Here is a 23,982-nt window from a genome sequence, read left to right as displayed (position 1 = left end):
TATTACATAACCCAAAATACTTAAGTCTATGCATTTGAGCTCAACCATATTATATTAATCATTCACTCTTGTCATAATTATTTCATATGACACTTTACTCACACATGTATACCCAACATATTTTTTGTTATTTGGGGTTACGAAAATAGATAAAGATAGAATGAATTGTTAGATTAGGCTTCAAATAAATCTTATCTACTTGTAGTAGATAAAGATTATATTTCTTAATAATTTAAGGGTTACTTTATCTTGTAAAGCCATCCATATATGGCTTGATCTTGAACAATAAAGCATGTTGAAAAATATTATCATTGAGTGAAGTTTTACTTTGGATGTCTAAACTCCCTTGAAGCAATTCATTTATCAAACTAGGAGGTCTTGGTTTCCTTGAAAAAATGAACACCTAGTCCGGCACATAAAGAATTACATTCACATGTAACTGAATCTTCTCACCATACATTTTAATATATTCATTCATTATCTCAAAAACATCATAGAATGCATTACATCGTAGTGCCAATTGAATGTTAGATTAGATCACAATGAATTTCAATGTTCATGTTGTTATGATATCTTCCGCTCTATTAGATTTAGAATTGATGGGTTTAGTTTTTGAAGATTTTTTGAGATTATCCAAAAGTTTAGATTCTAGAATGAGAATGTAATCTTATTTCATCTAAATCTTGAAATAAAAACATATGAAATAACTTTGTTCATGCATCATCTCATAAAATTCCAGCATGTGTTTATTTGATTTTGCAACAAGAAAATTAGGGGCAGAACCATTTGAAGACCAAGGGGGTCATGGCTAATGGGTATGTAGGTTGATTTGGTGGGGACTGTTAAGTTGGAAAAGGTAGGATTTAGTTTCATTTCATACAACGTCGGTTAGGGGTTTGTGCATACCTTAGATCAACGTACAGTGATCTTATATAGGGCATGTAGTGCATAATTTTGAAGAAAATAAAGCCTCAATTGGAGAGTGATTCTCAAGGAATACAACTTTGAGAATTAATTTGGTGATTCTTTGAATCTTTTTCCAAAATAGCTGCTCAAGTCAACTTGGCCTTATCATTCCTTAATGTTTGATCGGTGACACCCCTAATGCGAGAAGAAGGGCATGGCTGAGGTCATTCATGACGCGTCATTAGTTTGTCTATCATTGTAATGTGATATCAATAATATTCATTATTACGTCACTTTATAAGACTTTTATAATTCATTCATAAACATCATTAGTTTGTCCATTATTGTTAATGTGACATCAATAATATTCATTGTCACGCACTTTGTAAGACTTTTATAATAAAATTGATGGCACCTAGGATTCCTTTAAAAAACAAATACCTATTGTATAACCTTCCATGCTACATTAATACGTGTGTGCCAAAGGGTATAAGGTAGGAATTAGGCTTGACAACGAGGACTCATCCAGACCAGGTCTGGCCAGAACTGGGTTAAAATTCGTGGTGTATATGGGACGGTGCTGGCATGAATGGACAAGACCAACTTTGGCTGGGCTATCGTATTCTATGTGAGTAAAGCCAATGTGAAACCTCTACCAAGAGAAAGAAAGGGTCGAAAATAGGATAGGTGGGGTTCACAAACCAAGAGTTGGCGGCTGGGGCTTCGTCTTAGATTTAACTCATGCATGGACTGTCAGATTCAACAGTGTGTATGGTTTTTTAAAGTGGTGCGTACTTAATTATTCGGCCAACAATTAATGTTTATTGTTGAAGCAAATTAAAGGATCACCAATAATTTTCACCAATAATTGTAGGTATTTAATTATCATGGTGATTTAGAATATTGAAACATGCCTTGGGTCTCCTTAGCGTACCAAAATTCATTGATCACCATCGAAGAACTTGGACTTTTATGGATTAGGTTAGAAATATCTGCTCCAAAGTTAATAGAAAATGGGCTTTTGACGTTTTGTTGCCTCTTGTTTTTTTTTATATATTTAATTAGTGTGTAGGTGTACATGTATGTGCATAATTAAAATAATTACAATTATATTGTTCAAATTATACATTTTTTTTTGGAGAAGATGCTCAAATTATACATGATATTATTTTACACTTTTTTATTAAAACTATATATTTCTAAAATATGTAATAGTTTTATATATATATATATATATGATTTAGAATTTAATTGATTTTAGACTTTTTGATTTTTGTACCCAATAATTCACTTGCTACAAAATTAAAAACTTAGATGGACACGTGGCGAAATATTAGACTTCAATTAAAATTCATTTTAGAATTTAATTGAATTTGGAATTTTCTATTTTTACACTTAATAATTCTCTTGACACAAAATAAAAAAATTAAATAGAATATGCAATACAAAATTGAGAATTCAATTAAAATTTAATTGAATTTTCTTTAAACTTTGACTATACGCAGACACAACGGATATATATTGCTTCTCATCCATTTGGTACTTCGGGTGTGGAGGTGGTAACTTTTTTTTTTTTTGAGAAAGTGGAGTTGGTAACTTGGTATGTGTTGTATGTTTCAATATTATTAATTAAATACAATAAATATTTTCACACGCTCATTATTATACACTTGGTACATTCTATATCCAGAATTTCGTATGCAATGTATGCAAAACTTGTTAGTAATATTAGTGTGTACGGATGTTACACTACAATAATAGTATGTGATAATAATTACCTAAATAATGATAGATAATTTCCATGATTTTCAATTTTCTCCTTCATACGTAGGTTTTCTAGTCACTGAGTTCACAGACGAGGAGTTTTAACTTTTAAAGCTCTGCGGAAAATCTCATCTCTTCCTTTCTACTCTTCGTTCTAGATTAAACAAAAAGCCAGCAATTCTGCAAAATCTTTAGATTTGAGTTTTGTTTTATTTTGCTCCCTCGATGGAGCATCGAATAAAGCTAAAACTGATGGAGAACCCATAGCATAATAATTTTCTCTTTGTCCCGAGGTTCATCTTTCACTAATTCTGTATCAGTCTAAGTGCACAATAATTTTCACGAAAATTATATATTGACATATTTTCATTAGTATTTTTTAAATAAATGTTATCACCACAACATTTTTATAATAGTTTCGCAACAAATTTTAAGTGGTAAGTTATTATTAGTTGTTATATAGATGGAAAAAATAATTTAATTTGTTAATTCAAATTAGAATAAAAATAATTTACCATCTATAATTTATCATTTATTATTAATAGTATTTTTTTTTAAAATTTATAATACTATCTCAACATTTGTGAATATATCTTGAGATTTATTATTATTATTATTATTATTTTAATGATTATGGAACTATTGTCTAGTCTCAACTATTATTTTAATGATTAAACAATAGTTTTAAAAAAAAAAAAAAAACTATTGTTTAATCTCAACTACTAGCACATGCTTTATTCTTTTTGGGCAGCTGGACCCACAGAAAGGTTATATGATCCAACTCCGATTAAAGCGAAGAATATCCTTTTTAATGTGTTAGATACTTTTAAGGCGAAAAGCACATTTTCGTCCCTACATTTTCACGCGATTTCTATTTTGGTCCCTAAATTTTTTTTTACCGCTTTTAGTCCCTATCCTGGAAAACGCGTTTCGTTTTTGTCCCTGCCGTTACATTAGAAACGGAAATTGCATAGGTGGCAAACGGAAGATGACGTGGCCATTAAAATAATAATAAAAAATATTATTTGACATTAAAAAATGCCACGTCAGCACCTAAATTAAAAAAAATTAATTTATAAATTTTAACTAAATAAAAAGAATTAAAAACAACAACATCATACCCAAAAATAAGCCCAGCACCGTATCAAAGTCAAAATCAAAGAGCAAACCAGAATAAAAGAACATGAAAATCAAAGATCATGAACATCAAACCTACTGCTATTACTACTTTCCTCCATTCCCTCCTCCCACTCTCTCCGATCCCGATCCCGATCCCTTCTACAACAACGACGAATCGTCGCCTTCTCCGACGCTTAAGAGGCTGAAATTCCGATCGAAGATCGAATCCTTGGTCGCGAACTTCGCCGCCCAAGTGAGGGCGAGGTTCTCATTCTCGCGCCTCTTGGTGAAGTAGTTGATGGCTAAGATGATGAGGAAAGTAACGCTCACGATCTCGATCGTGTAAGTTTTAAGCGAAAACGGTTCCGGCGACTGAACCGGTTTCGATTTCAGATTGAAGGGAGTGGCATTTTCGGTAGTTGTTGGGGTTTCCAAGGGCGGTTGTTGGATTTCCTCGATAGGTAAGCCTTTGAATTCGTCTTCGTCCCAGTACTCGAAGCTAGTTGGCTTCGGAGAATTCGAAGGGATTGGGTTTGAATAAAAGAACATGAACATCAATCTTCTTTTTTGGGTTTTTTTTTTTTTTGGTTGTGGTTTGGGTCGATCTGTTATTGGTGGATTGCGGTAGTTATGGGTTGTAATGGGCTGCTTTTAACTAAAGAAAATTAGTAAAACAAGTTCTTCCAAAGAACATGTAAAATCATGTTCTGGGAAAGATCACAAAGAACATGAACATGTTCTTCCAAAAAATTAACGAAAAGGAAAGTATGTAAATTTGGTTTGTTGTTTTCTCATTTTCTGTTTTTAATTTTTTTTAGTTTTTAATTTTTTTTTCTTTAGTTAAAATTAATAAATTAATTTTTTTTAATTTAGGCATTTTTTAATGTCAAATAATATTTTTTATTATTATTTTAATGGCCACGTCATCTTCCGTTTGCCACCTATGCAATTTCCGTTTCTAATGTAACGGCAGGGACAAAAACGAAACGCGTTTTCCAGGATAGGGACTAAAAGCGGTAAAAAAAAAATTTAGGGACCAAAATAGAAATCGCGTGAAAATGTAGGGACGAAAATGTGCTTTTCGCCTACTTTTAATAATGAGGCTGTATTTAGATACTGCTTATTTTGCTAAAAATTAAAAACAATGTACATTGTAGTAAAATAATTTTTAAATGTATGAATAGTGCCATGAGATTTATTTTTAATAAAAGTTTTGTTAAAAAAGAAGTTTGTGAGTTTCGTAAATAGTGCATGGATCTACTGAAAAAGCTACCACAGCCATAAAATGTGCTTCTCAAAAAAAAGAAAGCAGATGTGGACGTTATAATCTAAATCAAAACAGCTATTTAACATCATCAGCATATATAAAAATTAATATATATTGAAAACTCATACAGTCATACTGCTTGTTGAATTTTGCAACAAATAATATTGAAGATATAATAAATTTTATTATGTAGGAGTAGGACTTATAAAATTGATGTATCAAATTTTTAACACACAATTTTTTTGGTTGAAATGTTTATATTTATTTATTATGTTGTTACATTAATTTGTAAGATTTTTTTTTTTTTGGGTTCCAATTAGCTCAATTGATAAAGTCTTTAATTTAAAATAAGAGATTTCGGATTTAATCTTTGCTTATACTAAAAACCAATTGATGTTTTTGTCTCGTGATAAAGAGTTATTATTAAGAGTGGACGCCATAAGTTGAAACTATTTCAAAAAAAAAATTGTAAGATTTTGTTCTAATATTAATACTAATAGTAAGATTTCCTTTATGCAATAGGACAAAGCCGTATGAATATTATACATATGCTTATGCATGATAAGTCCGACTATATAAGATGCAGGGATATAGGTCACATGCAGGGATAAAGGTCACATACCAAAGATGCAAGCTCAGTCATTCAATTTTGTTTCCATTTGCACTCACACAGAGAGAAGAGAGAGAGAGAGAGAGAGAGAGAGAGAGAGAGAGAGAGAGAGGCTAAGAAAATGGCATTTTCAAATGAATATACCAGTTTTGAGTTTTTAGATGAATTTGATCTAGGTGTGGCTGCTAGGAATTTTGGTAGGGGAGAGAATAACAGCCAACTATAGTACGACCTAACACTTGTGAAATGTGAATCAGTCAATTCAATAATTGAAGCAAAACAAAACAAAGATTAGAGAGAAAGAAAATACAACCGTGAAATCATTTTGAGGTCTAAATCTGGTGCTGTCTACGTGCATTGTGAAAGATGTATCTCCCATCATTTTTATCGGATCAACATCATCGTCTTGATGAATAATTGCGTTTGCGTATATCCTTGGCTCATTTCATTTGGATCAGTAATATTAAAGATAAGGTGCTAACAAAGCACGTCTTATCGTTTTGATGACGCTTAAGCTAGGATGGGCCACTAGCTTTTGCCTTTAAGTTCAATATAGAAAATTCCTCACCAGTGACCAAAGAATTTTTAGCGTGCATAACCGTCATGATAATTAAGACATATATATATATATATACTGTTGGAATTTGGAATATTCACATTTTGAGTAGTGTGATTAGTTTAATTTACTGAAAAAAAATAGTGTGATTGATCAAATAGTAAAGTTTTATATTAGATAATGTTAATAATAATACGAGTAAATGGTTAAAATAATATAACTTTATTGAATCCATACTGTGTTTCTCAAGAAAAAAAAATTGAATCCATATACTATATTTAAAATTATTCCAAGAATAATGTTCTTAGCTACAATTCTCCTAAATATAGAGGTAATTATTCCAAGAAGAATACTTCTATAATTTCATATTTTAAGGGTATACCACAAAAGTGGTGTCTATAATTTATCAAAAATTTATATACATGTATTATAGTTAGTTCAGGAATAGTGCTGCTTGGATGCTTTCTCTCATTTATTTTAGGGTTCAGGTCTTCAGGAACCTATAGACCACCACCACCAATAAAAAAGAAAAAGAGGACAAAAAAAAGCTGAAATCATTTGTCCCTTAGAACAAGGAGTCCAAAGTTCAATTAGCTCTCGCAAAATGCCTCAACCACTAAAGCACTGAGTGGAAAGCTTATCTATATTATATTATCTATGTATATGTCAGACTTTTGTTTTGAAAGATTTTTTTAATATTTTGCTACTACCCATAATAATTCTTTGTATTCAAACGTATCGACAATATTTTATCTATATGTTTTTGATAGTATTACAATTATCACCAAAATATTTAACCAACTCTTTCACGGATTCTTCAAAAAAAGAGAGAAAAAAAAAAAAAAAAAAACTCTATCACGGTTAATTTGTTAGAAAAAAAAAAAAAAAAAAAAAAACTCTATCACGGTGAATTTGTATGTATTTATAAATTGTTTAAATCACCTTTTTACATATCCTATTTAAAAAAAAAAATTAAACCTTTTTGGATAAGCAAAATTTTGTCATCCAAATAATCATTATGTCAAATAATAAAATATTAAAAATCTTTTATACCCTTGTAACTCAAATAGTATATTCTGGTATTTTTAATGGAAGTGTTTAAGGTTCAAATTCTCATTCTTCTAACTATCAAGTTATTTAAAAAAAAAAAAAAATCTTTTGTTTATCAAACACCTAAAAAATCATAAATTTCAAAATAATACTTAAAAAAAAGTTACCATACATTTATTTGTAATAAATAAACTAAACAATGAAAATAAGTTATCGAAACACACACTCGTGCTCATTTTTCTTCTAAGTTTGTTTTTTATTCCCCACATAATAGAATAGGTATGGAAAACTACTTGAGTAATTGTAATAATAGTAAGTCCTTTATTAAATAATTGGCTGAGGTCATGTTGATTGAAATGGTGCATTTGATTCATTTTTCTTCTACGTTTGTTTTTTTATTCCCCACATAATAGAATAGGTATGGAAAACTACTTGATTAATTATATTGTAATAGTAATTAAGTCCTTCACTAAATAATTGGCTGAGGTCATGTTGATTGAAATGGTGCATTTGATTAATTTAATAGCAAAGAATTAAGTAATATAATTTTACATTCTATTAATAAAACTAGTATGTAACTCATGTTACCGCATGAGAATGAATATATTATTAATCATGAGTTTATTCATATTTAAAAGGGTCAGTTAAGTCTAAATTCATATTATTAACCATAAAATTTTATCAACAAAACTTAGCAGTATATATATATATATATATAGACATTGGATATTCTTCCCATGTGCTAAATATTGTTTTCAATAAAGTCACACCAAATAGGTTGAAAGCTATCTTCGCGCAAGATTGATATCTGCAAGAGAAGTCAATCATCAGGCAAGGACCAAAGGATTTCAAAAAATGTTAATATTGACTCAATGTATGTGCATACACACAAACCCATCACTATATCAATTAAGAGAATAAAAACTAAATGGAAATATTACTCAGAAAGATGAACCTTGGTGATGATGTTTATCCAAAAGATCCATTCACACTTTTGAATCTTTAATTTCTATTAGTGATTGAAATTTTCGTAGCTTAAAAAATTTTAAATTAAAAAAAAAAAAAAAAACCTCAGAGTTGTACTCATTTTGTAGTTTTACGATGGGTTATTTTGTAACATGATAGGCATTTGTGTGAAGAAAAAACCTTTGAAGTTGCATGACTGATAAAAGAAATTCTCTCCAATCTCTTTTTATAGAGAGATGAATTTGTGCGTGTTTTTATACATCCTTCATAGTTATATTATCACGAAACAAGTCCAATAGATTTAGATTGGTACTACTGATTCCCAAAGCATGAGTGTTTAATATGTTATTAATTTCATCTCATCTCATTACCAAGTCCAATGAATTTTAATTGGAATTCAATTTTTCCAAGTGGTGCATCTCTTGCAATATTATTTCATTTTTTATTTTTAATTAACTTTTTGAAATTTATTTTCAATTCCCATGGCCACTTTCCATATTTGGCTTCTTGTTATAGTTCCCTAAGCACTTTGAAGTTTGAACCAATAAGAGAACAATGATCCTACGTAAAAATAAATAAAAATAATGAATTAGAGTAATGGTTCTTTCGAAAACAACCCCAAATCATATTATATTCTTCTGATTATTTTCTTTGTACACGTGTATAATAAAATTGGACTCCAATTTCAGATTCTAATTGAACAATTGGAATGACACATGGCACAAAATTGAAACTCTAATTTGAAATTCTATTTGAGGTTCTTTCTGCTTCACCTATTATTATATATATAGATTACTTATATATATATATATAATATTAATTTCTTTAAAGATGATAATATGCTAATTTTGTTTTTAGGTTTTTTCTTATTTCTTTATGTATTTATCATAAATCTTTTGAACTGTTGAAAACTTGAAATAATACATATCAGTCTAATTATTTCGTAGTAAACATAACTATGTGGCAAGACTCTTGTGGTTCAATTAACACATTTTAGTGTTTTTGACAAAGATATTTAGGGTTCAATTCTCCCTCCGTCAACTATTAAATTATTTTAAAAAATGTCATTTATTCATAAGCCCTTGAAAAATCGTAAATATTTTTTAAAATACCTTAATTTTTATTATAAAAATAAAAACTACAATTGAATTTTTACACAATAAATAAAATAAACGATCAAAATAAAACTCATCCAAACACACAATCATGCTTTTTTTTTTCCCTAGGTTTTTTTTACTCCCCACATAATAGAATAAGACTGGAAAACTACTTTATTAATTGAATTGTAATAGTAGTGGGTCCTTGATTCAATAATAGGCCAGTGTCAAGTTGATTGAAATGGTGCATTTGATTAATTTAAAAGCAAAGAATAAGTAATATATAGTTAACTTTCTATTTAAAATTGCTTAGATATATATATATATATATATATTTAAATTTAATTTCTTTAAAGATGATAGTGTGTTATAATGATTTAGGCTTTTCCTCATTGCTTTCTTAGAAATCTTTTGCACTGCTGAAATAATATTATATCAAATTGATTATTTCGTAGTAAACACAACAATAAGCAACCAACCAACATATGATAGGACCTTAAAAAAGTGTGATGCTCTTTTCCCCATTACGTTATTTTATAATGCTCCATAGCCTTATGAAATGGGATATGCCTTTTTGTTGTTTTATACAGTAGAAGGTTCTTTACGATGTAGCTAAACGTTCTTCCCCAGTAGCCTGTAGTTGATTAGGGTTTCTTATTTTGCACTTTGCCCTTGAGGTCATGCGCAAGAATTATTTTACTATTATAAATTGATTCTCAATTAAATTATGAGACGAATGAAACAAAATATACGAGTCATTCATTACCTCTTTTATTTTATTTTATTGCATTGCCATTTAACACTGCCATGTTAGCCGGACTGCAAAAGGAATCTCTCATATTTCAAGAAGCCACCGAAACCCATGACCATTTTTATTTTTATTTTTTTTATATAGCTTTAATAGCGGCCGTTCTTGATACTTTATCATTAGGTTAAGAAATCGATTGATTTTTTTTAAATACAATGATTGAACCTCCAAATATCTTATTCAATTATAAGAAATAAATTTTAGAATACTCCTTGTACTTGTTTTAAGCTCCTGAATTTTCTTGTGAAATTATTTGGAAAATTAGTTCTAATCTAATAATCTAGAGACCCAAACAGAAATGGAGATGGTGCCATAACTATTAACTGGTAGCCGAGATTTTCTGGAGATTTTTTCTGCTGTTGACCTCAAAGCTATAACATAGTTAATTATGTGTGGAGCCCATTTTCCATTTTGTAATGCATGGTTTTCACTTTGCACGCTAAAACCAGTAGGTCTACCAATTGTCTTATTCTATGTCATATGTGGTTTGTGTTTTTAGCTCACTTTCTTGGTTAGAATTTGGGAACAGTAGCTACTTACTATGGCACAAACTACAAAGAGCTTCAATACACACTGCAAAATCAGTCATTCACTCACACAGCCACTATCGGAGGCTCAAGCAGCCAATTACTCTGTTTAATGCATATTTCACAAAGTAGACCAAAATCTATTTTGTTATTTTCTACAAAGAAACTATATTAACAAGAAAAAGAGAGAAGTAGAGTGGAGCATAAACAATAATTAAACCAAAAAAAAAACAGGGTATTCTAACCAAATCCGTGAGAATTTCTTTGATGAATAATGCAACCATTAATTGCATTTATGGTAGGAAAGATTAGTTGTAATTACATTACAACCAAGAAAATATATATACAACTTAACTTGTGATAGCCTTCTTCTTCATCAAGATCAAAAGCTAGAGAACTCTAACAATTCCTATTATTATTTTCCCAACTACCACACACCACAACTTATCATCTTTGAGCTGTACTCCAATTCCTTTGTACTTGCACAACTACTGTCCCATAATCTAACGACGTTACCGTTAAGCTCCGTCAAGTCCTGATACTTGTACCACCCCATCTCTCCCATCTTCATCCTCAACACTCTCTCCCAACTGTCCCACCACTCTCCCACCTTAACGGCGCCGTCAACACCGCTCTCCTCCGCCGTTAACTCTCCGTCATCTTCCCCACAATCATTTTCCTCGTAGTACACAGCAAAAAACTTCACTCCCTTGGTCACTCCGTCAGCTTTAAAGTCTTCAACCTCCATTATTCCCGAGTCCGAGTCCGAACCCGAACCCGAAATTGAAACTGGCTCATCATCACGTGGCAGCAGCACATCAGGAACCTTTATTTCTGAAACCGGCTTTGACCCAATTGAGCTTTGATCATACCTCGGCGGCGGCGATGAAGACTCGTCGGAGGAAGTAGCCGCCACGGCACCGCCGGTGGCTACTCTGATCCTCCAGAAACTAACGGCAGCCGTTATAACAGCTACCCATGTCCACAAATTATTAACAATGGTCAGAAAACCAACGTTAATATAATCAAGAGCAAGTGCTTCTAAAGGAGAATCTAACGCATTCATCATATTCATTTTCTTTTTGATTCTTATTTTCTCCTAAGACCAAGACCAAAACCAAAAAAAAAACCTCAAAGTTTTTGGTTCTTTTTTTTGTTGTGTGTGTTTGGTTTTTGGTGGGGGTGTGTACGAGGAGTCTGGCAAATGATTTATGGGGGAGGTGAGTGAGTGTGAGAATCAATAGGAACCGTTGGATGAAAAAACAAGTTGGGTTGCGGATCTAATAGGAGATGCCGAGAATCGAGAACTAAGATGCCAATTGCTGAAGGAGATCCTAATTTTTATACCGAATTTTCATGTTGTGATTGATTTTCTCCTACAACACGTGTAAGGTCAGCAATACATCTCGCAATGTGACTACTGAGTTTAATATGAACATTTTTTAATGTGAAATGAAGTGAGTGAGAGAGAGAGAGAGAGAGAGAGAGAGAGAGTGAAAATTTGAAGGATTTTGTTGGACCATTCCACATTACCTCACCAGATTTTTCGTTACATTTTTTTTTAGGAAGTTATTTTTGTATGGTAGTATTTTTAATTATTATCTAGAGACAAAATATTCTCTAACAAATTCTCAAAAAAAAAAAATTCTCAATTATTATGTCTATTTTATTTGAATATTCTTTTATTAAATATAGGAATATTCCTTTAATTAATTACTGTTTTTAGTGGAATGGAAGAAATTAAAAAATTGAATGGAAATTATTCAACAATACTACAGGCTCAAAAATGATTTTGTTTTTTGATTGTGAAAGAAAGAGTAATACTACAACAATAAATTATTTTACAATATTTTTATAAGCTGTTAATGTGACTAATTTTTTATTGGTTTTCATCAACACTTCCTAGCAATATCATTTTTTTTATTTACTAATAATCACTTATTACATTAACAGTTTGTAAAAATTTTTTACAAAAAAGTTTATCTCTAGAATTACTATGAAAGAAAAGGAAGTTTTAATTATCGGTAAAAAATAGCACTATAAATGAAATTAAATGTAGTTACCTTACATTACAACTCCTAAGAAATGAATCATTGTTTCAAAAAAAAGAAAAAGAAATGAATCATTAATAAGTATATGAAGAAAAAGGTATGTTATAACCCTTTTCAACATTTAATGATTTTGATTCTCAAGAAAAAACATTTAATGATTTTCCACTTGTACACATGTTTGTTTGCTTCAATTTAAAATATAAGTTTTCTTTTACCATTAATTTAAAATATTTTTTAAAGTCATGATTATATTTTTAAAGAATTTAAAACAAACTAATTCAAACCAATTTTATTACGAAATAATATTATTTTGTCCAAAGTTTTATAATTTAATTGGAATATCTTGATAGTATTTCTTACAAAAGTATGTAAGGTTCAAATATCTCAATTTTTTATAACTATCAAATTATCAGAGAGAGGAAAAAAAAGTTATATATTGTTTCTATCTTAACTCTTTTTATCCAACTTTGTTGTGAGTTTAAATTTATGGTATCTATTTAATGAAGATTTTTAATTTTTTTTAATATCTAAATTACTTTTTATTTATTTATAGAAATGTTACGTTCATAACATTTTCACAACAAGTTTAAAGTGATAAGTTGTTACTAGTTCTAATAAGAACTCACATCTGAAATTACTTTTTCCGTGGTGGGTTATTATCAGCAGTAAGAAGCTACCACTTATAATAATTTATTATGAAAGTTGTAGGGTCAGTTTTTGCGGCCCAAGCCCAAGGAGGTATGGATTTGGAACCCTCTGAGCCCAAAACAATAAATTTTGTAGAGAGTGGGCGAAAGGGCTAGGCAAATAATGAAAATGACAGTATTAAACAGCAACACCAATGAGAGAAGTTGAATTAATGTGCTCTCGGACTAATATGAGTACTCTGTCCGAAGAGAAGTTGTTCATTGATAATCAAGGGTTACAATTGCTGGAGCTACAACCATCTAAGGTACCCTTTCTCTCTCCTGTTTTTCGATCCCCTTCCATCAGAGGTACCCTTCCCTTATATAGCATTACCTTCTTACATCTCCTCCGTCCACTTGTTCATCATCCAGGCATCCACTCGAGTACATGTCCCATCATCCCACCTTTAGCCTTATGTGAGTGGCGGTAGCTGAGAAAGCACCGTTCAGGTGTCCTGTCCACATAAATGCGGCCAGAAAGGTAGGTACAGGGCATTAAATGTGGTGGTTGAAGTACGCCTCCTTGATATTCCCCTGTTGCTGTTATCTTCATGTGTGTCCGAGGTTCCTCTCCCTCCTTACACTTGTCAAATAGATCACTTGAACCTCCCATACTCGCGTTTGATCAAACCTCTTCGGATCCGAGGACTCATGACTGCTCGGACGTATGAGCATCTCCTCGGATGGTATACGTGTTCGTCTCCAGGCATCCCCCATTGGCGTGGGCTTCCGACTGAAGGCTTCATCTCCTCGGATGAAGAATGTTCCTCTTTTAGGGCCTTGGGCCGAATAAGCTGGGCTGGGTTTTCTCCCCCCACATTAGCCCCTCAAAATTGTAGTTTTTCGTACGCATCCGAAGAGAAAAAGTAGGATTTTGACTTCCCCTGGGGCAAAAGCTTGTAAACAGGCAAACTTGAATTGACACGTGTATAAGTATAGGCACTGCTGCTTCATTAATGTCGCTGCGGCTTCCTTATTCCCCAGGCGCCTCATTAATTGCACCAGGTGACGCTTCGCCCTTCCTATCCAACGGTGATTAAATGATCCAACGGCTGAGGTTGTTCTTCGAAATTTGGGCGGGAGTGCCCCTGACCCCTCGTTTGACCCCGTATAAAGCTTCAGAGGACATTATTTCTTCTTCACTTCGCGAATCTTCAGACGCTCCAGAGAGAACAGACGCACCGCTCCGTCCAAAACTCCCAATCGCTGCTTTCAGGCTTCCTGAGAGCCATCAAAAACCTTCCCACAAGCCTGAAATCCTCTCTCCGATTTAATCCCGGTGAGTCATCGTTCACCAAATCTTTTAATTTTCTCTTCGGCCATCAGTGTCAACTGAGCATCATGGGAAAACTCGAATACATGGTGGATACCCCTGAGCGTTTAGAAGCATTTAGGTCCACGTACCACATTCCCCCAACGTGGGTGTGAGGTACTGCCCCCAGAAAAAATTCTAACGGACCGGGAGACGGGAGAAGTAGTTATTCCTCTTATCGCCTTCAAAGAAGGGGGATGACCATCCCCATGGGTCCCATTACTACTAGCTATCTCCGAAACCATAGGATCACTCCCTGGCAGTGCGCGCCCAACATGTTTAGGATTCTAGGGGCCATTGAACACCTTAACCTCCACCTAGGATTGGGCCTCACCTGGCTCGATGTAGTGCATCTGTACGAATGCCACAGCCAGCAAGACGCGGGGTACTACTTAAAATCCCGGTCGGACGTGGTCAGGCTCATTTCTTGCCTCCCCAAATCCAACAAAGGGATGAAAGACGACTATGTGATCGTCTCGGGTGCATGGCATGACGGCCATCACTGCCCGACTAAGCGTGGAAAGCCAGGTGGGCCATGTTAGATTTAGGCACACTAACCATAGGCTTAGAGTCCTTGTATTTTAATCGTTTTCGGTTTCTTTTGTGATACTGTTTTTGAGTCCCTAACATAGCTCTGCTGTGCCTTGAAACAGATAAAAACAACGTATCTCCTCGGCTAAGCCTTACGAACGTCGCCGCCCTCAACTTCCTGTTGAGATCTGAGATTTTCGTGAGCGAAGACGGACAGCTCCGATCAGCACCCCTGATTCTGGGCTACACAGGATATCCAAAGGGTTACCAACCGGTCGGCAACGCAATTGTTCAGGGGACCATCGCCTTGCTCGTATTGACGTTGGTTGGAAGGGTTTTTTGGCTCCGTATGATCTAGAACCCGTACCACACCCACGACCCCAAGCTATACCTCCTCTCGTCCAACCACTCCAGCAAGTCCCTCTCGTACAGGCGGCTGAAGGCGAAGGGGTTGGCTCTTCCACCTCCTCGCTAGAGGAGCAGATTGATAGATTCAAGTTTGAGGGCGAGGATTCAGGAGACGTTCGAGTGATAGAGGTTTCGGACGCCGAGGAGGGTTCCGACAAGCACTCCGGCGTTCAACTTAATTTGTTAGCTACCGTTTCTGAAAGCTCCTCGGACGACAACATGGACTTGAGGAGTTTGATGAAAGGTAGGGGGAAAAAGCCCGAGCAGAAAGGGGCTGGAACATCAAAAGTAACGGTGACACTGCCTCCAGCGCCTGCGCAGGTTCCCGACCCAAGTCTGAAGCCCAATCCAGACTTGAAGAAGAAGAGACAACACTCTGAGGTCGGAGAAAAACAAGTGCCGCTAGACAAAGGGGCTAAGCAGCAGAAGGTGGACAACCGAGCACACAGGGCCCAGTCTGTCGAAAGTCGAGAAGAGGTTTTCGTGGCAGACGTCCGCCGAGGGGAGGACCGCGAATCTGGTCCCCCAGATTGGAGCTGGATGGCGCTCCAATCCTGTGGGACACTTCCCTCAGGAATTATGATGGAGGGAGGGCAGGCTATGTCGCCGAGGCCTTGCAGCAACCACTCCTCCTCCCCCACGACATGGAGTCCTACAGGCGCTTCAACCCGCAGGAGCTCTTCATGTCCCTTAAGAGGGACCTAGCCATGGTGAGTGCGCCACTTATGAGTTGAAGTTTTATACCTAATTGGTTTTGTTTCTCTTTTTAACATTGAAAGTGTTGTCGTGTAGGTTACTCAGCAAGTCTACGTGGCTGAGGGTTTGAGCAAGGACTCCTGGGTCAAGGCCCAAGCAGCAAACCAGTCCTGGCTTGAGGCGGAGGCATCCCTTGGGAGGCTGAAAGAGGAGCATTCTAAGGTGTCTGAGGAGCTCAAAGAGGTGATCTCCCAGAATAAGAGCCTTGACGCCGGGCTTAAAAACGCTGAAAAACAAGCCGAGGAGCAGCGAAAACAGCTGAATGCCACAGAGGTCAATTTAGCCACCGAACGAGAGCTGGTAAAAGGCCTCAGGGCTGAGCTGCAGAAAGCTAGAGAGAACGCCAAAGCAGCCGAGCAAAAGGTTCAATTGGCCAAGGAATCAATTGAAGCCGAGAAGAAGGCGGCGTACCAGCTGGGGGCAGATGAGACAGCACAGCAGCTCACTGAGCAGTTTGCTTCAGTTTGTCGCGAGTACTGCGACAAAACCTGGGAGAAAGCCTTAGACGCAGCTGGAGTGCCCTCGGACTCCCTCCTGAGGTTACCTGGGAGCGTCTACTACGAAAATGATATCCGAGAGATCCCAGTGGACGAGTCCTCTGCTCCCCCGCCTCATGATGCTTCTCGGCCAAGCCAGACCAGCCAGGCTCCTCCGTCCACCCTTGGGGCAGGTAAGGAAACTGGTCAGCCAGGCGCCAAAGATCAGCCTGCTGATACAGCCAAAGGAAAAGACCAAGGGTCCGGCGGAGAGAAAAAGACCTCCTAAAGCCTCTGCTCAGACAGGCCAAGCTGCTGACCCCGTGCTTCCTCCCGCAAAAGAGTAGACACATAGGGTTTTCCTTTTGCATTTGTATTTTTGTTTTCTGTTTAAGATATTGTACTTTTTCCTTTCTTAAATGGAATGACCCCCTATTTATCCTTGATGTCTTTTGTACATGCTTTATTATTTACTGTTGGCGTTCATACAATCATACATTCCAATTGTGACACAACAATAATGTAAGTAATCTGACTAATGCATCGTACTGGCGGTGTGAGTAATAAGAACTAATGCTGAAAAAGGATAGGCCGAATAAGAGCTGTTGATGAGCAGTGTTTAGAATAAAAGCATACGCGAGTTTCGCACTCCCTTCCAAACAAGACGTAGGTTATTACCCCTAGGTTTCTAATTAAACATAGCGAAGGAAAACATTCATAAATTAGAATCAGCTTAAACGCAATTAGGGATCTTAGAGTGCTGACCAATCCTAATCACCTGGTCCGAGGACTACAGGCGTGGCGGGATTTAAGTTTAAACACTAGAAAAGTCACTGAGTGCTAACTAACCCAGATCATCTGGTCCGAGGACTACAGGCATGATTGGATTTAAGTTTAAACACTGTAGAAAATACCTTACGCAGAGAGTTGACACGTCGGTTGAAGAAAATTTTTATTCAATAAAAGTACCTCTTGAGGTTATTTACATTCCACGGGCGCGGTATTACATGACCATCTAGATCTTCTAAGAAATATGCCCCAATGCCTGCTCCTGAGGTGATACGATATGGTCCTTCCCAATTGGGTCCAAGTTTTCCCCAAGCCGGGTTCTTTGCGGTGCCTACAACTTTCCTTAACACCAGATCGCCAGGCTCTAGTGGCCTTAGCCTTACGTTAGCATCATAGCCTTGCCTGAGTTTCTGCTGGTAATGTGCCAGCCGAACCATTGCATTCTCCCTTCTTTCCTCAATCAGGTCTAAGCCCATCTGTAGTTGCTCATCGTTATCGGCCGGGCTGAATGAACTTGTTTTCATCGTTGGGAAACCAGTCTCCAAAGGAATGACAGCTTCAGCCCCATAGGTCATTGAGAAGGGGGTCTCCCCAGTAGACCTACGAGGCGTAGTCCTGTAAGCCCAGAGTACGTGCGGGAGTTCGTCCACCCATTTGCCCTTCGCGTCATCTAATCTCTTCTTTAAGCCATTCAGTATGACCTTATTGACGGCTTCTGCCTGTCCATTACCCTGGGGATAGGCTGGAGTGGAGTATCTGTTCGTGATTCCCAGCTCACTGCAGTAGTTCCTGAATGCCCTGCTATCAAACTGCAAGCCGTTGTCCGAGATGAGAGTGTGAGGAACTCCGAACCGGGTGACAATATTCTTCCACACGAACTTTTGCACATCAACGTCTCTGATATTGGCTAAGGGCTCAGCTTCGACCCACTTGGTGAAGTAATCTGTTCCGACCAGAAGGTACTTCTTGTTTCCTACAGCTTTGGGGAAGGGTCCCACGATATCCAAGCCCCATTGGGCAAAAGGCCATGGGCTAGATAGCGGATTAAGGTTTCCCCCTGGCTGATGAATGTTGGGGGCGAAGCGCTGACATTGATCGCACCTTTTAACGTATTCATGTGCCTCCTTTTGCATGTTGGGCCACCAATAGCCTTGAGTGAGGGCTCGGTGAGCCAAGGACCTGCCTCCAGTGTGGCTCCCACAGATTCCTTCGTGCAGCTCTTCTAGCAATGTCTCAGTTTCTTCGGGATGCATGCATAACAAGTATGGCCCCGAGTAGGAGCGTCTGTACAGTTTCTGGTCCTCGGACAACCAGAACTTAGTCGCCTTCCTTCGAATTTTATCAGCTTCTCCCCTGTCTTCAGGCAATTCATCTTCTTTGAGAAATCTGACTAGAGGGTCCATCCAGCACGGCCCAGCTCTGACCTGGTGAACCTGGACTGCCCCTGACACCGCCTCTGTAGGCCTACGCAAGTCTTCGACGAGGATGATCCTCGGCAGGTTTTGTGCCGAAGAGGTGGCTAGCGTGGCCAGGGAGTCAGCATGTGAGTTGCCACTCCGGGGGATGTGCCGCAAACTGAAAAAATCAAACCCTGACTGCAGCTGTTTAACGCGACCCAGGTACCCCTGCATTCTTTCGTCCTTTGCCTCAAACTCGCCTTGTACTTGACCTACTACCAATCTTGAGTCCGAGAACAATTCCACGGACTTTCCCCCCATTTTACGGACCATTGTCATTCCCATCAGTAGAGCCTCATACTCCGCCTCATTATTCGTTGCTGAGAAGTCCAGCCTTAATGACTTCTCGATGGTGATTCTCTCGGGGGATATTAGTACCAGCCCCACTCCAGATCCTCTTTGGTTTGCCGCGCCATCAACGTACACTTCCCAATGGGAGGGATTCGGTTGGGAGATCATGCCAACTGATTTTTCATCCATGTCCGATGTGGGCCTTGCTTCTTCTAACTTGGGCTCCGTGAACTCAGCCACCAAATCTGCGAGGACCTGCCCCTTGACCGATGTGCGGGGCATATATCTTATATCGAAAGCCCCTAAGATTGTACCCCACTTGGCAATCCGACCGGTGTAGTTAGCACTCCGTAGTATAGTTTTGAGTGGGAGCTGCGTGAGAACGATGACCGTGTGGGCTTGGAAGTAATGAGGTAGCTTCCGTGTGCCCAGCACTACGGCTAGGATAGCCTTCTCCAGAGGCAGGTAGCGAATCTCGGCCTCATGCAGCGACTTGCTTACGTAATAAACAGGCCTTTGTACGCCAGAATCCGATCGTATCAACACCAGGCTTACTGCATAGGGAGCTACGGCGATGTAGGCGAACAGTACCTCGTCAGGCTCAGGACTGGACATGATAGGTGGCCGAGCCAGATAATCCTTGAGTTGCTGAAACGCAGAAGCACATTCCTCAGTCCATTCGAACCCCTTCCACTTGTTGAGTAGGGAGAAAAAAGGACGGCACCTGTCTGCTGATCTAGAGATGAACCGATTGAGGGCAGCGGTCATCCCGGTTAGCTTCTGAACCTCCTTGGGATTCCGAGGAGCTCGTAAATCATTGATGGCCTTTATCTGGTCGGGGTTGACCTCGATTCCTCTATGCGTGACCATGTATCCTAAAAATTTTCCGGACCCTACCCCAAACGAGCACTTAGAAGCATTCAATCGTAGCTTGTACTTTCGTAGGATCTCAAAGGTACTTTCAAGGTCCTTCACATGCTCGGCTACAAATTTGCTCTTTACCACCATATCATCTATGTAAACTTCAATATTCTTGCCCAGCTGTGGCTCGAACATCCTCGTCATCATCCTTTGGTAGGTAGCTCCCGCGTTCTTCAAGCCAAACGGCATTACTTTATAGTGGTAGTTGCCGATAGGGGTGACAAATGCGGTCTTCTTCTGGTCTTCTAGGGCCAATGGTATCTGGTGGTAGCCTTGGAAGGCGTCTAGGAAGCTCATCCGAGGGTGGCCGACAGTGGCATCGACCAGCTGGTCTATCTTTGGCATTGGGAACGGATCTTTGGGGCATGCCCTATTCAAATCCGTGAAGTCTACGCATACTCGCCATTTCCCACTCTTCTTCTTCACCACCACAGTATTTGCCAGCCATTCGGGATAAAAAACTTCTTTGATAGCCCCGGCCACTTTGAGTTTCGCTACTTCGTCTCTTATTGCATCAGCATGCTCCTTGGATGGGCGCCGAATGGGCTGTTTCTTGGGGGTGACCAGTGGACTCACCTTCAAGTGGTGGCATATAAACTCCGGGTCTACCCCTGGGGCCTCGTAGGGATTCCAGGCAAATACATCGAGATTTCGCTTAAGGAACTCTATCAGCTCTTCCTTCTCTTGAAGTGGCAGCTGAGATCCGACTTGAAAGAACCTATCAGGATCATCTCCGAAGACCACTTTTGTCAGATCCTCACATTGGGCGCTTTCATTTGGCTCTTCAAAGGGCAATCCCCGAAACTGTAGTTGCTATGAATCCCTCCCGGCTGCGTCCGAGGACTCGGCTGGGGTCTTACGCTGAATGGCAGCTATCAAGCACTGACGAGCAACAGACTGGTCCCCTCGGATCTCACGTATCTGCCCTTCTGACGGATATTTGACCTTTTGGTGCAAAGTGGAGGGCACAGCCCCCAGTGCGTGGATCCAAGGCCTACCCACGAGTGCCGTGTAGGGCGAATATGCATCCACAACTATGAAATCTAACTCCACCACCTCGGTGCCAGACTGCACTGGTAAGCGTATCCGGCCTTTCGGAACGACAGGCCTTCCTTCAAAGCTCAAGAGGGGGGAATCGTACGGTGTCAGGTCCTGGGGCTTTAGGCCTAGTCCTTTGTAGAGGTCTGGATACATTACCTCCACAGCACTGCCTTGGTCCACCATCACCCTCTTTACATCGTACCCTCCTATCCTGAGGGTGATAACTAGTGCATCATCATGGGGTTGGGTAGTGCCAATCATGTCTTCGTCCGAGAATCCTATGACTAACGGGGCGCCAGACTTAGTTCTCTTAGGCCCTCGGCTTGACTCCCCTGCGGGTGGTCGACCTACCGACATAACTTTCAATGGCCAGGATCCTGTTCTTCCTGGCGCAGCGAGGATGACGTTTATAGTCCCTAGCGGCGGCTTTGGGAGGTTATCTCTGCGTGGCCCTGATCCCGTTTGCTCTCGGCCACTGGAGGGGTGCAGGAGGTGTTTCAATTTACCATCGCGGACCAGTTGGTCCAGGTAATCCCACAGGCTCCTACAATCCTCCGTGGTGTGCCCATGGTCTTGATGGTACTGACAGTAGAGATTATAGTTGCGTTTCTCGGGGTTTCCTATCATCTTATTCGGCCACCTGAAGAACGATTCATTCTTGATCTTTTCCAGGACCTGGTGTACTGGCTCTTTGAACACGGCGTTGACCGGTTGAGGATTCATCGATCCCAATTGCCCGGCAAAATCCCTTCGCGGTTTATTGTAATTGTAGCGGTCCGACCGCGAATCCCTCCTCTCCTGAGAGATAACCTTGTCTTTTCCCTTGCCCTGCTGCTGATCTTCTTCAACCCTCTTATACTTCTCTATGCGGTCCATTAACTGACGCACGTTTGCAACCGGTTTGCCAGATAGAGACGCCCTCAAACCGTGATCAGTAGGGAGGCCGAGCTTGAATGTGCTGAGGGCCATTGCATCATTGTTACCTTCCACCTCATTGAACATTTCCCAGTACCTATCTGAGTATGCCTTCAAGGATTCACCTTCCCGCATGAATAAGGATAGCAGGGAAGAAACAGGTCTGACCGCTCTTCGGCATGTAACAAAACGGGAACCGAATGCCTGAGTGAGTTCTTTGAAGGAGTTGATGGAGCCTGCCTTCAAACCGTCAAACCACCTCATGGCCACAGGCCCTAGACTGGAAGGGAAAACCTTGCACATCAGGGCTTCGTCTCTGGCGTAGACAGCCATCCTTTGGTTAAAATGACTCACATGCTCCACGGGGTCAGTCTTACCATTATAGATGGTGAACGTTGGTTGGTTAAAACGCCGAGGGAGTCTAGCCCCCTCTATCCTGCGCGTGAAAGGCGACTCAGATATCTGGTTCAAAGCCCTGTTCATGGCATCGTTCTCCATGTCCTCGTGTGATGGACTTCTACGTTGTCTCTTACGATGGGATTCCTCCTCACAAGTGTAGGACTCGCTGGCTGGTGTTTTGGATTTGTGCTGATAAGAGACATCTCGCTCATCATCAAGATCATCCTCAGAATACGAGGAAGCCCGTTTCCTCTTTGCATGGCGCAGCTCTCTCTTTAGTTTTTCTATTTCCAGTTGCAAGTCGCGGTTCCCCTTTGCATGGGACATGTGAATTCCGCTCTGCGATTGGCCCTGGCTAAGGCGCACTGTGTGTACGCTACCCTCACGATTTTGCCTTCCCTCCAGGTTGGCGAAATGGTCCATGTGTTGGGACGCCCTGGATTCTGCTTGCTGTTCACCTTGTCCCGCCATCATCAACTGTTGTTTTCACTCTTGCACAAGCTCTTCCCACAGACGGCGCTAATTGTAGGGTCAGTTTTTGCGGCCCAAGCCCAAGGAGGTATGGATTTGGAACCCTCTGAGCCCAAAACAATAAATTTTGTAGAGAGTGGGCGAAAGGGCTAGGCAAATAATGAAAATGACAGTATTAAACAGCAACACCAATGAGAGAAGTTGAATTAATGTGCTCTCGGACTAATATGAGTACTCTGTCCGAAGAGAAGTTGTTCATTGATAATCAAGGGTTACAATTGCTGGAGCTACAACCATCTAAGGTACCCTTTCTCTCTCCTGTTTTTCGATCCCCTTCCATCAGAGGTACCCTTCCCTTATATAGCATTACCTTCTTACATCTCCTCCGTCCACTTGTTCATCATCCAGGCATCCACTCGAGTACATGTCCCATCATCCCACCTTTAGCCTTATGTGAGTGGCGGTAGCTGAGAAAGCACCGTTCAGGTGTCCTGTCCACATAAATGCGGCCAGAAAGGTAGGTACAGGGCATTAAATGTGGTGGTTGAAGTACGCCTCCTTGATATTCCCCTGTTGCTGTTATCTTCATGTGTGTTCGAGGTTCCTCTCCCTCCTTACACTTGTCAAATAGATCACTTGAACCTCCCATACTCGCGTTTGATCAAACCTCTTCGGATCCGAGGATTCATGACTGCTCGGACGTATGAGCATCTCCTCGGATGGTATACGTGTTCGTCTCCAGGCATCCCCCATTGGCGTGGGCTTCCGACTGAAGGCTTCATCTCCTCGGATGAAGAATGTTCCTCTT

At 39.0% G+C, this 23,982-nt stretch overlaps 3 protein-coding genes across 3 annotated transcripts; 1 reads left to right on the top strand and 2 right to left on the bottom strand.

The window, feature by feature from the left end:
• Positions 1-10,908: 10,908 nt before the first annotated feature.
• On the bottom strand, positions 10,909-11,991 carry LOC112022494 (uncharacterized). Its single transcript, XM_065776260.1, has one exon. It carries the CDS (start codon positions 11,743-11,745, stop codon positions 11,098-11,100), a length of 648 nt encoding a protein of 215 aa, XP_065632332.1. The 5' UTR covers positions 11,746-11,991; the 3' UTR covers positions 10,909-11,097.
• Positions 11,992-16,284: 4,293 nt separating this feature from the next.
• On the top strand, positions 16,285-17,334 carry LOC112022508 (uncharacterized). The gene is made up of 2 exons (XM_024055120.2): positions 16,285-16,368; positions 16,451-17,334. Exons 1-2 carry the CDS (start codon positions 16,303-16,305, stop codon positions 17,177-17,179), a joined length of 795 nt encoding a protein of 264 aa, XP_023910888.2. The 5' UTR covers positions 16,285-16,302; the 3' UTR covers positions 17,180-17,334.
• Positions 17,335-17,414: 80 nt separating this feature from the next.
• On the bottom strand, positions 17,415-23,174 carry LOC112041189 (uncharacterized). The gene is made up of 2 exons (XM_065776236.1): positions 21,243-23,174; positions 17,415-21,161 (listed from the first exon to the last, which is right to left on the bottom strand). The coding sequence occupies exons 1-2, from the start codon at positions 23,172-23,174 to the stop codon at positions 17,847-17,849; spliced, it is 5,247 nt and encodes a 1,748-aa protein (XP_065632308.1). The 3' UTR covers positions 17,415-17,846.
• Positions 23,175-23,982: the final 808 nt, after the last annotated feature.

The sequence above is a fragment of the Quercus suber genome, unplaced genomic scaffold (assembly GCF_002906115.3).
Source record: "Quercus suber isolate HL8 unplaced genomic scaffold, Cork oak 2.0 scaffold_131, whole genome shotgun sequence".
Classification (NCBI taxonomy): domain Eukaryota; kingdom Viridiplantae; phylum Streptophyta; class Magnoliopsida; order Fagales; family Fagaceae; genus Quercus; species Quercus suber.
Note: the sequence above shows the minus strand (reverse complement) of the source record. Positions and strands in the feature narration are given on the sequence as shown.

What these genes read in the sequence shown, in the direction of transcription:
- LOC112041189 (XM_065776236.1), bottom strand. Translation starts at nt 23,174, where the DNA reads ATGGCGGGACAAGGTGAACAGCAAGCAGAATCCAGGGCGTCCCAACAC. An exon ending in AGATCCGAGGGGACCAGTCT is followed by an intron (nt 21,162 to 21,242) that starts GTTGCTCGTCAG and finishes AGGGATTCATAG; the next exon opens with CAACTACAGTTTCGGGGATT.
- LOC112022508 (XM_024055120.2), top strand. Translation starts at nt 16,303, where the DNA reads ATGGAGTCCTACAGGCGCTTCAACCCGCAGGAGCTCTTCATGTCCCTT. An exon ending in TTAAGAGGGACCTAGCCATG is followed by an intron (nt 16,369 to 16,450) that starts GTGAGTGCGCCA and finishes GTTGTCGTGTAG; the next exon opens with GTTACTCAGCAAGTCTACGT.
- LOC112022494 (XM_065776260.1), bottom strand. Translation starts at nt 11,745, where the DNA reads ATGAATATGATGAATGCGTTAGATTCTCCTTTAGAAGCACTTGCTCTT.